We start from the raw sequence: 13606 nt of genomic DNA, 5'->3' as shown, positions 1-13606 counted from the left end.
TGTTGACGTGGCAGAGCATTTTCACTGTCACACAAGATAAAAATGAATATAATTTGTATTGTCGTAATTTAAAATAAAGTACATTTCTTTGTACTACATGGACCTGTTGTTATAAACTGATGTTTTTTCATTTTTAGCCAAATCTCAAAATTGTCCTATAGAGTGACTGTCTCAAGAATGGTTCAATAAATGACAAAAAATTAGCCCCACATAATTATTATTTTTTGTCTCAAAAACGGAATTGTTTGAGTATATAACCATTAAAAAAGTGTTACATTTTGTTGCCCTTTGGTGTGACACCACAAAATTATATTTTTTATAATTAAAAACTGTATTTGAAAATACATTATGCAAATGAAATTATGCAAATGTGTCTTGTTAACTGTACAGGAAGGTCATAAAGTGACACAAAAGGCTGAAACATCCTTTGGTGTCACACCTGTACTGTCACACTACACAAAACACTGGACAAAGAGGTCACACAAGGTCAAGCGCTCTTTAAGAAGCATTTTAAATAATTAAAAGATGCGTTTAACTCCTTTTTATTTTTGACATTTTCAGTGTTCTTAAATGCAATAATTACATTCATTCAAATATTTCCTGATGGTTTTGCAAAAAAACTGTACTGTTATAACGTGTCATAAAAATAGGAATAAAATGAGATGGAAAGAAATGAATGAGAGGGAGAGGACATGGAAGTAAGAGAACGATGCAGAAAGTAAATAGAATCTAAATCATGCCTTCAGAGAACAGCCTATATTAAAAAAATAAATAAATAAAAAAACATTCACATCTAAATGAATAAATCATTCATATTCAGCTGAGTCGTGCAGTGAGGAGGCTAGAAGACTTTCAGTAACATACTGATTGGCTGAATTTTGATGACACATTTTGATATTGTTCGTATCAAAATTAAACTTGATTTCTTATTTGATATATTCAAAGTTAAATAAAAATAGTGAAATACTTCTCACTTTCGCTTCAAAACAATAACTATCATTTCTGTCCTTTAGTGTGATGACACATAAAAGAACCACAGATTTTTTTTTTTTTTTTTATCTCAAAATATTTTAAAGAACAGTTAAGTATTTCAGCAGTGGATAAAATCATCACTCGTCTTAAGATAGTATAATTTTCTGCAAGTTTGTTCATATTGAATAAGTAACAGTTTATGAAAATAAGTGTTTAATAATAAAGATAAATCTCTGTCATGCTATTTGTATATCATTTTTTTCTTTCTTAATGTTTTGCTGTCACGCCAAATTACACATTTATGGGACAGTTCAGTAAAAATGCAAAAAAAAAAAAAGTGAAAAGACAGTGAAGTAATTGAAATAGTGACCCATAAAAAGTGACTTCACACTTATATATTTATGTATAGATTCTCTATATATTTATGTTTTGAAAAAAATAAATAAATAAATAAATGAATGAACTGCATATTTTGTCAACTACCCAAATGTTGATTTGTGGGGCGCCGGTCTGCGGATGTTTTCCCGAGTCTGAACGACAGGTGGCAGCATTGCACCCGCGCACTCACCGCTGAACCGCCTGCAGGCGATGGAGAAGAAGCGCGTGGAATATTTTCAATTCTTTTCATGTCAGTCAGGCGCTCAGTGAACTTGACAACCATTAAAATCACGGCGAAGGACCCACCAAAAATCTCGCACAGTTATTCGACCTGTCGTGCCACATAAATAACGGATACATCTCGTCGGATCATGCATCCCGTAGAAGTGTCAATCCCGTCTTTTCGGTCGGAGGGCAGTAACGCGGAGAAGGGTTACACGGTGAGTTAAATCTGTTTTCAGATCGAACCAGCGGCGTAAACACGCTTCCATTAAAATATACGACAGCAAACATTGCGATTCACAGGTCAATGACGATTAATGTCTATTTTAAGTCGTAGACGTTTTGGCAGTGTCCCAAAACCTAGTAAACGGACTACTTTAGAGCACGTCGGGTGCGTCTGAACGGGATTGTTCCCTCTCCAGACCCGTCTGTGCCGCCCAAAATGATGCCTAGGCTTTGATATAGACTGTATTTAAATGAATTCACTGTGATACACTCGAGTCACCCCGTTCACTGCATTATATGTAAATAATAATGAAAACGCACTCTTTCTCCCCAGGTTTTTAAGATCGAGGTGCTCATGTGTGGTAGACAGCACACTGTCGAGAAACGATACAGTGAATTTTACGCTCTGCATAAAATGGTAAGCATGCATACAGTGGTTATGGTATATTTGCTGATATCTAGTGTGAGTATCTAGGGCTCAAACACAGATGTTTTATGAACCATACTGAAAGCATTTATTCATCTTGTTATAGCTCTATAAGTCGCCTTGGATAAAAACGTCTGCTAAATGCAATACATTTTTAACATTGACTTTATTTAATTCCTCATTAACAATGAACAACAGTATTTTGTAGTTTGCATGAAATGCAAATTCACCCCATCTATTTTCTGTATGCATTTTATTTATCTTGCGTTGAATGATTCATCCATTAAATAAATAAAATAAAAAAAACTGACAACACACATTTTTATATATTTAATAAAAAGTATTATATGTGCATTTTTATTATTATTCGCAGAACATAGAGTCACATAAATGAACAGGGAAATCACAATCATATCTCAGATCTGAAAGAATTACAGAAAAACACTTTGAAACAAAATGCACAGAAGAAAAGCATTGAATCGAAATGTAGTCACATCTTTAAATAAACTCTCGTGAATATTTAAAGTCTGATTAATGTGATTAAAGAACTTAATTCACATTTTTTACAATAAAATAATAAATTGTCAGGTGTTTTCTTCTAATACTTTGCAGAAACAGCATGTCTGAATATGTAGAAATGGAAGAATTAACAGGATGCATTTTATTAAAGATTTTAAAATGGACTTCATTGATCTTATTAGATATACAAAACTTATCACAATATGGAAGAAAAGATCTGCCAGTACTTCAGTTTTCATTTCTGTATTTAATATTTATCTATATTATTTCTATATTTAATATTTTAATGTATTTATAAATTAACATTACCCTTCATTTTATAATATATACTAAATGATTTGCTGTAAAGGTGTTTGTTCATTCATAAAACCAAAGACATTAAATGCATTAACTAATAGTTTTCTTACAGTGGCTCCGGGGTCTTTCCAAAGGAGTGCTTATTTATATATATATATATATGTGTGTGTGTGTGTGTGTGTAATTACGGCTTATATTTCACAGAGGAATTCTGGAATGTGTGCAACAGCATGTACTTGTGAAAAATCACCGTTTGTCAAATAGTTCCTTTGAAAAAAATCTGCATGTTTTCAGCACAACATCAGCACAACTGTACTAGTTTCTGTACTTTGTGTTCACTGTATGTGCTCAGAAAGAATAATGTAGTTGACTGTTTATTGTGTGCTGCTACTGTACGTCATATGTGACAGCGTACATTGAGGAAAGAGGATATTTGACGTCAGGTTTCAGATGAATTGGACATTTACGCAATTGAGTTTTTGGTAAATGCAGAAATTCCACGTGAAGAACGTGACTGCCCCGTGTGCGAGCTCTAGAGACACCTTCTGGCCAGTTTATAACATGGTTTTCCCTTTCATCTATTCTTCATAGCTTAAAAAGATCATCAAACCTCCAGAAATCCCTTCGAAGCATGTGAGGAACTGGGTGCCCAAGGTTCTTGATCAGAGGAGACATGGACTCGAGCTCTACCTCCAGGTTCTGATGCTTCACAAATGAAACGACATGACGAAAAACAGCCCTTTACTGTTTTCTGGAATAACCATTTTCTTTTCTTTGTGTGTGTAGACTATACTCATGGAAAATGAGGTTCTTCCAAAGATATTCTTGGATTTCCTCAATATCCGCCATTTCCCGTCACTGCCAAAAACTGAGAGTTGCGGGTAAGGCTTTATAGTGTGTAATTGTGTCTGAAGCAAAGCCCTTAGAAAGCAGACTGTTGTACAAACAAAGACATTTCAATATAGCAATTCAAAAAAGATCATTGTACAGTGTACATGTGTGTGTGTTTTCTTCTGTTTAGATCATTTGAAACTGAATCAGAGGAATCAAGGTATGTTGCCTACTATATACTAGTGAAAGAAAGAGGTTTTTCTGTTAAAGTGCTTTTGAGAAGTTATTGCGCTAGCTGGGAACTGACACCACCCGCGTGAAACATTTCACAGTCAGCTTTGTGTTTTATCACCGTCATCACAAACCCAACTCGTTTGTGAGTCACCGTTCTCTCTCTGACCTTTCCTCTCCAAACCCTGCAGTAAACTGACACATCAACCAGCTCTTCTCTTCCTGAGGGATCCCTATCTGCTGCCTAGCACCAACGGTACGGGTCTGTCCTTCAGCTTACTTTCTTTTCTTTTGTCTAAGGTAGAGAGGAATTCATATGCATATTCGAAAATATGCTGCAACAACAAAACCCTGCAACACTGCATATGCCTATGTATAGTTTTACAAATACATTTAATGAATGTTTCTCGATTGTTTGCAGATACATTTTCAAATATGGTTATTGAAGGTGTGATTCGTGGAATATTTTACCCAGACTTCCAGCCGAGGTAGATCTCAGCACTACGGACGACGTCACATCGAGTTCACGGATAAAAAGGGATTCGTATTACTAACACTAAATCACGCAGCACCAGTTTAACAGACTCCATCTTATCAGCCTTAAGAGCGTAGTTCGGCATCAGCACTGGTTTGTTTCTGTGTCCCGTGTTTGCAGGAATTGAGATTTTATTTTGACACAAAGTAAACATTCACACCAAGGTTTCGTTTCAGTACCTTTGCATATATTTGTACTTCTGTGCTCGTGTCATATGTGAGATCAGATGATGTTTGATCCAATGACTGTGTGTTACTCCAAGTGAGGTGACTTTGAAATACCGTATTTTCCGGACTATAAGTCGCACTTTTATCATAGTTTGGCTGGTCCTGCGACTTAGTCGGGTGTGACAGATTTATCAAAATTAATTTGACATGAACCAAGAGAAAACATTACCGTCTCCAGCCACGAGAGGGCGCTCTATGCTGCTCAGTGCTCCTGTAGTCCACACTGAAAACACAGAGCGCCCTCTCATGGCTGGAGACGGTAATGTTTTCTCTTGGTACTTGGTTCTAAATAAATGCAACTTATATATATGTATTTTTCCTCATCATGGCGTATTTTTGGACTGATTCGACTATTTAGGTGCGACTTATAGTCCGAAAAATACGGTAAGCTTTGAACTGATCCTTTTTATTATGTTATTGAATTATTTTATGAACGATATTTTCATTGTTTTTGATGTGGCAATTATTGATTACCAGCTCAAATAGCGAAAAGGGAAGTACTGAATGAATCAAACCAGTGTAAAGCCAGTCTGTCTTGCATCATGTTACTGTCCAAAACTGTGAGAAAAGCCGTTTGATAAAAGTAAAACACTTGGCGTTCCCCGCTGCTAACCTGCAGCTAAGTACACCATTTTCAGTGGATTATCTTCTTTGAAAATGCAGTTTAATCTGGACTAATATTAGTCTAATATTTCTAGTGATTAACTTCACGGAGTAGTAAGAGTTCATGAACACTATTGTAACAGTTTCTCACTACTGTTGGAAGTAGTAGGGAAGATAATGCAGTTTGAGAAGTTTAACCTGTTTAGATGATATAAAGCTGATAGTGAAACTGAAACAGGATTAGTTATGTACCAGTTCTAGTTTTGTTGTTTTTTTCATTTAGAGGTCTTAATTCTGTATATGGACAGTGTGTCATTCCATCATGTGTGTGTTATTGTTAACACTATGGGTTCTCATGCACTTTAACAAGGGTGAAAAGGTCAGTTGTAAATGTATATCATTTTAAACCTGAAAGCAATAAAACATCCAATTCATTCATTAGTTAAATACTTTGGCATCTTTCAATCATGTTATAATGACACATTAGGGTAGTGTTGCACTGTTTATTCAAAAACTTACACATACAGACAAATCCCATCTGGACATCTTTCTTGCATTCTTAATCTCAAATTCATAGTGTGCATATAAAAGCTGTGAGAAGGTTTTTTTTTTGCATAAAACCCGGCATTCAGTAATGCAGCATTTTGCATAATGAAACTTATGCATTAAAGACCATTCAGAACCTGTGCATGTTTGGCACATTTTATAGACAAGATTTATCCAATTGAAAGAGGATTTGAAAATAGTTTAAAAAGATTTAATTATTAGGTTTAATACTTGAAAAATTACAGTAAAATCAATAGCTTTTAAACCAGCAAATACTAGACTCTACTCCAAAAAGAAAAAAAGAAGCAAGTCAAATTTTAGTGTCGTTAATTGAAATTCAGTAACCAGGGAGCAAAAAATTGCAGCTTATTTCTGCCACAGAATAAAAATATACAAAATGTAATTGTAACATGTTCTCTCACTATTTTTTTCCTTGCATTTACGAGCCATTTTTTTGATACACATGCAGAATTCTAAGAAGGAGGAAAAACAAGTCATAATTATGAGAAAGTCGCAATTACTTTAATATTTCTATTCTGTGAGAGAAAGAAGCTTCCGTATTTAAAGGGATAGTTCGACCGAAAATTCTAAACCGTAAATATAAACCCCCATTTTACTTTCATGTTGTTCCAAACCTGTATAAACTGTATATTGGTGGAACTCAAAAGAAGATATTTTGAAGAATGTTCCCACTGCTCTTTTCCATACAATGGAAGTAAAAAAAAATATATAATTTGCAAACTCAAAAATACAAACAGAAAATGGTACCATAAAATAATCTTTACGACTACTGTATAAAAATCTAACAGTCATGGGTTTAGAACAACACAAGGGTGTGTAAAAGAAGGCAGATTTTTGGGTTTCAGTAAATAATAAAAAAACAAATTGTAAACAAACAGTTTTTTTTTCACAATTGTGGAATGCTCCAAAAATACTGACCTACTAAAGCATTTGTTGATTAGCTGCAGGATCACCAGCAGCTCAGTAAGTGTGTTTTCTCACAGCTCTCCGTGGCCCACTTCATCTTTAAGACGCTCATCCTGGCTGGTCTCGGTCTCTGGCTCCTTCATGTTGGCGAAGGCCACTTCTCTTGTCAGTTGCTCCAGCGGTGGCAAACCCACAGCCAGGTTACGCAAAGCAATGGCTGTCATCAGGAACCTCAAAAGATAAACCAAAATAACACTATTCACAACTGTCACACGTGACTGTAGGCATATAATATACGAGTTAATGCCTTAACATACCCTCGTCTAATCGAGTAGTATTTCTTCGAGGCAAATCTCTGGAATCTTTCGATCATAGAAGCTTCTCGTCTCTTCTTCACCTCCTGCATGCGCTTCTGTCGCTTCAGGAAGAGTCGCACGACAGGGTCGATCACGCTGTTGTCCGAGTCCTGGTCGTCGAGACCGGTGATGAGCGGCTGCAGCTCAGGAGGCAGAGGCTCGGTTTCTACAAACAGAAACAAGTGGTTACATCCGTTTCTTCAGGGGAGCTACATAAAAAAATAATAACTTCGCTTCTTTTACTAGCAGTGATGTTCAGGGACGTGTTACTATGAAGGCCAGGGAGAGTTTGAAATAGACAAGTACTGTTATTTAAAAGTAAAGTTGTGTTCATGTTTTAAATAAAGATGTTGTTGCCATTTGTTTTGTGGCATACGTTTTACACTGCCTTAATCTGAATTAAATTTGAATTCACATTGTTGGTGTGAATGCAGTTTGAAATGGTGCGAATCAAAGTGGAAATACAAGTTTGGGTTATTTTATTAAAGAAGGATGCATTAAACTGATTAAAAAGAATCAGCTAAAGACATAATGGTTACAAATTATTTTTACAATATTTAAAGTAGAAGCTGTTTTTTTTTAACTTATTATTCACCATAAATACAGAATAGAAAATGTATCATGGTTTCTTTACACCAAATTATGAAGTAGCACGACTGTTTTCAAAAACAAACTCCAAACATTTGAACATAAGGTAATGTTAATTAATTTGAGCAATTGAAAATAAGCTTACAAAACAAAAAGCATGGGAACTATTTTTCTTTAAACTGATCAAAACTCTGACACATCATGGAAAGTGCCTTACCCGTTCCATTGCGCACTTTCTCCTGAAGTTCAGAAAGCTTTGTGAAGTTCTTCTGAAGCTCTGCCTCAGTAGTATTTACGTAGATGTACATGTAACACGACGGCCCTTCAGACACCGTGTACACCTTATGGTACTCACCAGCTGGAATCTTAATACACAATCACATCAAATGAACATAGACACAAACAATAATAGCAAGAATTGAAAATGTTCCAGTAGAATGAATCGGAGTTCATTTAAGAGGAACAAAGAATTGTACCTGCATCTTTTCTCCAGGTTGTAAACTGTAGTTCTTCTTCTCGTCCACTATTTCAACATCCACCAGACCCTCCAGGACTTGAACGCTGGTGTTCCCGAGATCCTCACTCACAAAGTTTTCAAGATAAAGGCCTGTGAATGCAACAACAGCAGTAGTAACCGAGCATCTGTGTGGTTGAATACGCAAAGATATTCTAGTAAAACACACAGACATATACCTGGGAAATCAGCGATGAAGACCACCTCAGTCTGGTTGTCTAAAGACCCTTCAATCTCCTCAAATTTAGTCCTCCACGGTGAGAGGTCAACGAGCAGCGGCATTAGCCATGGATTGGGCTGGAACGGCGACCAATCGGCTTTTACGATATCAACACGTGGGTCAAATATCCTACAGGACACAAAGAAAGCCAACCTTGATATCAGAAGCCTTGGACTATCGTTTAGCAGTGTCAGCTGAACACAGGGTACGCATTATTAACCTCTGCTGGAAGCGGTCGTTAATGGACACCCAAATGTCAAAGTAGATCTCCGGGTCTGAGATATTGAACTGTGGCAGATTTTCACTGAGGCAAGTAGCGTATTGCTTCAACATGTCTCCATGGTCTTTCCATCTCCGGCTCTGAGTGAAAACCTGCATGTTGAAATAAGAAGATAAGTATATATAAAAGAGCATTATAATGTTGTGATAGCATTTCAATTACTTCCAGTTGGTGTAGTGCTAAAATAAGAAATATCCTGGGCCAAAAACAATTTAAAGGGTTGCTCCACCCCAAAAAGGACATTTTGTCATTAATAACTTACCCCAATGTCGTTCAAAACCCATAAAAGCTTTGTTCGTCTTCAGAACACAATTTAAGATATTTTGGATGAAAACCAGGAGGCTTGTGACTGTCCCATAGATTGCCAAGTAAATTACACTGTCAAGGTCCAGAAAAGGATTAAAAACGTCATCAGAATAGTCCATGTGCCATCAGTGGTTCAACTGTTATGTTATGAAGCGACGAGAATACGGTTTGTACGAGAAGAAAACAAAAATAGTGACTTTATTCAACAATTCTGCATCAGCGTAGCACCTTTTTGGAGAATATGAGCTGAACGCAGGCAGCTTGCGCTCTTTTGTGTCAGCCGTGATGCACTGATGCGCTGTTTTAGTTCAAATCAAAGCTTAAATCCACATAGAAAACGTATCCTTGTGCAGTGCGGCTGACACAAAAGACTGCAAGCTGCCTACGTCCAAAATATTTTTCATCCAAAATATCTTAAATTGTGAAGCTTTTACGGGTTTTGAACGACATTGGGGTAAGTGATTAATCACAACATTTTCATTTTGGGGTGGAGTAACCCTTTCAATTCTATTGAAGTTATCTGTAGCACACAATAATCAATAATCATGAAAAATTCATTCAGAATAACTTTTTTTCTCTCTCCATATACTTCTATTGCAAGTTAATGAAAAATGTATATACACAAAATAAATCTTCCATAAACTTAGGTATGTGTCCAAATGATTACCAACAGAGTTTAACCTTTATTTAACCTGGAACATTCCTATACAACTGACTCACTCCAGGGTTCAGATATCCAACATCCCCCGTAACGCCGTCTCTGTAAGTGATCTTGACATGCTGATGTGAGCGAGCGTGAACCATCATGTCCCAGGAGTAGCCATAGAGTCCATTTGTCCAGTTATTATAGCCCTGTATAGCCAAGAGATTAAATTGTGTAAATCTGAAATGTTGCGTAATTACCAATAAAACAATCAGAAGTATCATTCATGCCTTAAGCACAAACAGTGCAGGATGAGTTTATTTCTTAGACTTATAACTTTTTGTTCAAATCTCTAGGCATAGTCTATAATCTCTTCCCAGTAAAGCCTGTGATTCCTCTTCCAAAGGTTTGTGCAGATATTTGCTTTGGCTCACTATCTGTATTTACTTTGATTGTGAAAGCGCTGTATCCTCTGATCGACTGAAGCTTCTAGATCAAACTGCACACACACCTGCGTGATGAAGTGCGAGTACGGCAAGAAGAACTGCTCCATGATGTAAAGGATGGTAAAGATGGCTCTGAACTTGTGCTTGAAGCTCGGAGTGGTGGGTTTGGGAGCAGCGTGAGCCCCTTGTTGTTCTCTAGACCCACTGGGTGGATTTGGGTAGACACAGGAGGAGCTGGGAATTGGGGCAGGAGAGGTGAAGGGCAGTATGGGCTGGAGGAACTCAGGGAAACGGCCGAAAAAGCGTCTGGGCCAGTCAGGGTAGCAGAAGAGAGGGCTAGTGGCCAACATGGTGTAAGAAAACATTCCTGAGGATAAAAATAAATATAATGAAGTCTTCGAAATTGCAAATCTTTTGGGTGAACTAGTTTTCGGAGTCATTTTTACCAATGCTAAAGAGCTGGGAATTCATGCAGTGGAAATAGCTGACGAAGAAGAAGGCGACAGGACGTGTGGCATCGAAGAAGAGCAGATAGCCAGCTGTGAGGTCTAAGATCAGACCTCCGCCGTGGACCACCATCAGACTGATCAATTCAACCGGCAAGATCAGTCTGAAACACAGCCAAGGAGAAATAACAGCAAACATGATGCTGATCCAGAAACACAACTTGTTATACAAGGGCAGATATTGTTGGTGGCTAATGTACTCACTTGAAAGGTTCAAATAACCAATGGTGCGCCAAGTACTTCATTGAGTATCCTTCCACCCAATCAGCGTCCAATTTCTTGACTCCAGCGATAAAGTACACTATGAAAATCTGTCAAAGGCAATGCACATTCAGTATATATCTATTCATCATTTTTTCAGTGTAGATAATCTGCAACACAGAGTTGATATTTCTGGCTAACTCAAGATTCACCTGAGTTCTCAGCATAGTGTAGTTCCACAGCGGTACCTGGGCGTTCCTCTTCCTGGGGTTTCGGAGTCCATCTATTGACCTGCATTAAGACAACGTTCTTCCTGTGAAGTGCACTTGTGCTATTTTGTTGTTAAATAAATGCCTTCTGGTTGGATGTTTTGTTGTGTAATGCATATTTTTAAGTGTGAGTGTCCTAATACTCTAACTTTACCAGTATCTGTTGGCATCCATGAGCGTGAGCTGGAAGCCGATGAGTCCGTACAGATAAGAGTGATTGTTCCAGGTCGTTTTGTCCAGGAAGAAAATGTACCAGTAAGTGGATATAAACATCAGACAGGCAAGGCGATAAAAACAGCCGAGCATGATACCAACAGCACCTGCAAAACACACACAAGTGGATATCAGTCTTGTGATTAATCTCAAAGCTGGATGATTTTTGGTTGAAAGTTAAAAACTTTACATTTTTAGAAATGTATACAGTGAATATGATTATCAAACATACTTCCAGAAACAAGGCCATGTAGGAATAAATGGATAATCACTAGCTGTTTCCATCCACCTATTTTTATGCACATTTTGCATTATTTCATAAACAAAACTATGGATGGAAACGCCAAGATGCGCATACAAAACATACGCGCACAACTGAGTAAGATACACTTTTTATCCGATAAGAAGAAAATGCACAAACTACGATGGAAACACATTTACCAAATAAATTCCAGCATGTGCATTGAAAAAGTCATGTGACTTTGCGCTTGTTTTGGTGGTTCTGAAATTCCTGGAGCAAGCCTGCCATCAAAGTATTTTTGTATAATTACTGTCTTACAAGACTGCGTTCCCAAACAGAAGGCATGCACCTCTAAAAGCAATGACCAAATTTATAGTGTTACGTCTGCTCTCTCTGAAGCGCAAGTCATTTATTTCGAATGAAAATTATTATATTCAGTGGCTTCTTCTAGTTTTCTTAGAGATATTTAATGCCAGTTTTTTAGGAAGTGACGATTTTTGACTCGTTGGATGGAAACGGTGCTTTATTGGCAAATGATTTATGCAATTATCCAGGTTTGCGCATAAGCTAAATTTGCATCTTTGGACGGAAACATAGCTACTGTTGTATTTCATATAGACTTTTTCGAGGAGCTCACCAAGGAACATCACAAAATACACAAAGAACATCCAGTCCATGGGAAGGGGCTTCAGGAAGTTGAAGAGGGGGAAGCGGCATACCGGTGCCCCATCTAAATATTTGTAGTCCAGATGACTCAGGCCTCGCTCCTGGGTGATGTCCAGCGCCATCAGCAAACCTGAGAAAACACATCACACACTAACACCTGAACAACTATTCAGAATTATGGATGCTGTAAAATCTCATAAGCCATGCATGAGCACTCACCGAATAAGAAACGGAAAATGCCCAATGAGGCTGGGTCAGTGGGGCGGTTGAGGAGACACACCAGCCGATGCCATGAGGAGATGTCTTCCTTCTCGAAGCCAAAGAGACGCTTCATAGTGCTGGTGTGCTCCGATGGGGCCAGGGTTTCCTGTTTGTTCTCCTTACTGCCCTTTTTCTTCCCTTTGGATGGTTCCACGTATGGAGCACCTGTGGAAGAGACAAATCAAATCTCATTAATGTCTCCGTTGCTTCTCCTAGACAGCAATGAGATTAAACTAAGAGCAAAAGGAAACTTAGTATACGTCTCCAGTATATTTCACCCTGAGAGAAAACAAAACAAGAGCATCTCATCTGTGGAGTTTCTGCTCAAGTTTACCAAAACTTTCAGTGAGAGATTTCAATACAAACTCAAATCATTCTAAACTATTTCTTATAATGTTCTTTTAGATCAAATATCCACATTCATTTTACAGCTTTAATCTTTTATGTTAACATTTTCTTAACTGAATGAATTGTGATATATAAATAAGCGCCTCTTTCTTATAAGTTACACTTCATAGAACAATACGTGAATTATTCTCTACTCAGCGTAAATGAATCAGATAACATCATTTACATTTAACTTTTAATACGCTTAATTAATCAAACGATGTATAATCCTTAAATAATCAGATGCATACTAAACCTAATGTCCAAGTATGCATCGTCGTTCGGTAGTCTTTTATGCATCTCTTTATGCCACTTTTACTGTAGTAATACAGTCAGTATTTACCTGCTGACGCGTCACTCGCTCCTGGCTCCATGTTGCAGGTTATGAAACCAGTCTGCGCTAAACGTTACAAAATGTTTGTCAGCCTTACCGACCGAAATACCTTTACAACCGACTCATCTGTAGACTTCTGCGCGTGAGAGCGAGTTACGTGTCAAACAGACGCACAGCGTCCTGGAAGGTCGGCTCTCCGAAGATGGCACGCGCACGGCGAGGACATCTGAACGCT

The 13606-nt window shown here is 37.5% G+C and overlaps 2 protein-coding genes across 2 annotated transcripts; one reads left to right on the top strand and one right to left on the bottom strand.

Annotated features, from left to right (window-relative positions):
* The first annotated feature begins 1507 nt into the window (after positions 1 to 1507).
* snx24 (sorting nexin 24) lies at positions 1508 to 5914 on the top strand. The gene is made up of 7 exons (XM_052608496.1): positions 1508 to 1790; positions 2132 to 2215; positions 3632 to 3736; positions 3827 to 3921; positions 4062 to 4091; positions 4294 to 4358; positions 4524 to 5914. Exons 1-7 carry the CDS (start codon positions 1722 to 1724, stop codon positions 4592 to 4594), a joined length of 519 nt encoding a protein of 172 aa, XP_052464456.1. The 5' UTR covers positions 1508 to 1721; the 3' UTR covers positions 4595 to 5914.
* A 42-nt stretch (positions 5915 to 5956) lies between these two features.
* ggcx (gamma-glutamyl carboxylase) lies at positions 5957 to 13594 on the bottom strand. The gene is made up of 15 exons (XM_052608495.1): positions 13381 to 13594; positions 12609 to 12815; positions 12361 to 12519; positions 11424 to 11589; positions 11213 to 11291; positions 11004 to 11110; positions 10740 to 10903; positions 10359 to 10660; positions 9925 to 10056; positions 8839 to 8990; positions 8578 to 8747; positions 8361 to 8491; positions 8102 to 8249; positions 7258 to 7462; positions 5957 to 7171 (listed from the first exon to the last, which is right to left on the bottom strand). The coding sequence occupies exons 1-15, from the start codon at positions 13409 to 13411 to the stop codon at positions 7012 to 7014; spliced, it is 2313 nt and encodes a 770-aa protein (XP_052464455.1). The 5' UTR covers positions 13412 to 13594; the 3' UTR covers positions 5957 to 7011.
* Positions 13595 to 13606: the final 12 nt, after the last annotated feature.

This window comes from Carassius gibelio, chromosome A10, assembly GCF_023724105.1.
Source record: "Carassius gibelio isolate Cgi1373 ecotype wild population from Czech Republic chromosome A10, carGib1.2-hapl.c, whole genome shotgun sequence".
In the NCBI taxonomy this organism is placed as follows: Eukaryota; Metazoa; Chordata; class Actinopteri; order Cypriniformes; family Cyprinidae; genus Carassius; species Carassius gibelio.
This window is presented reverse-complemented; position numbering and strand designations above follow the sequence as displayed.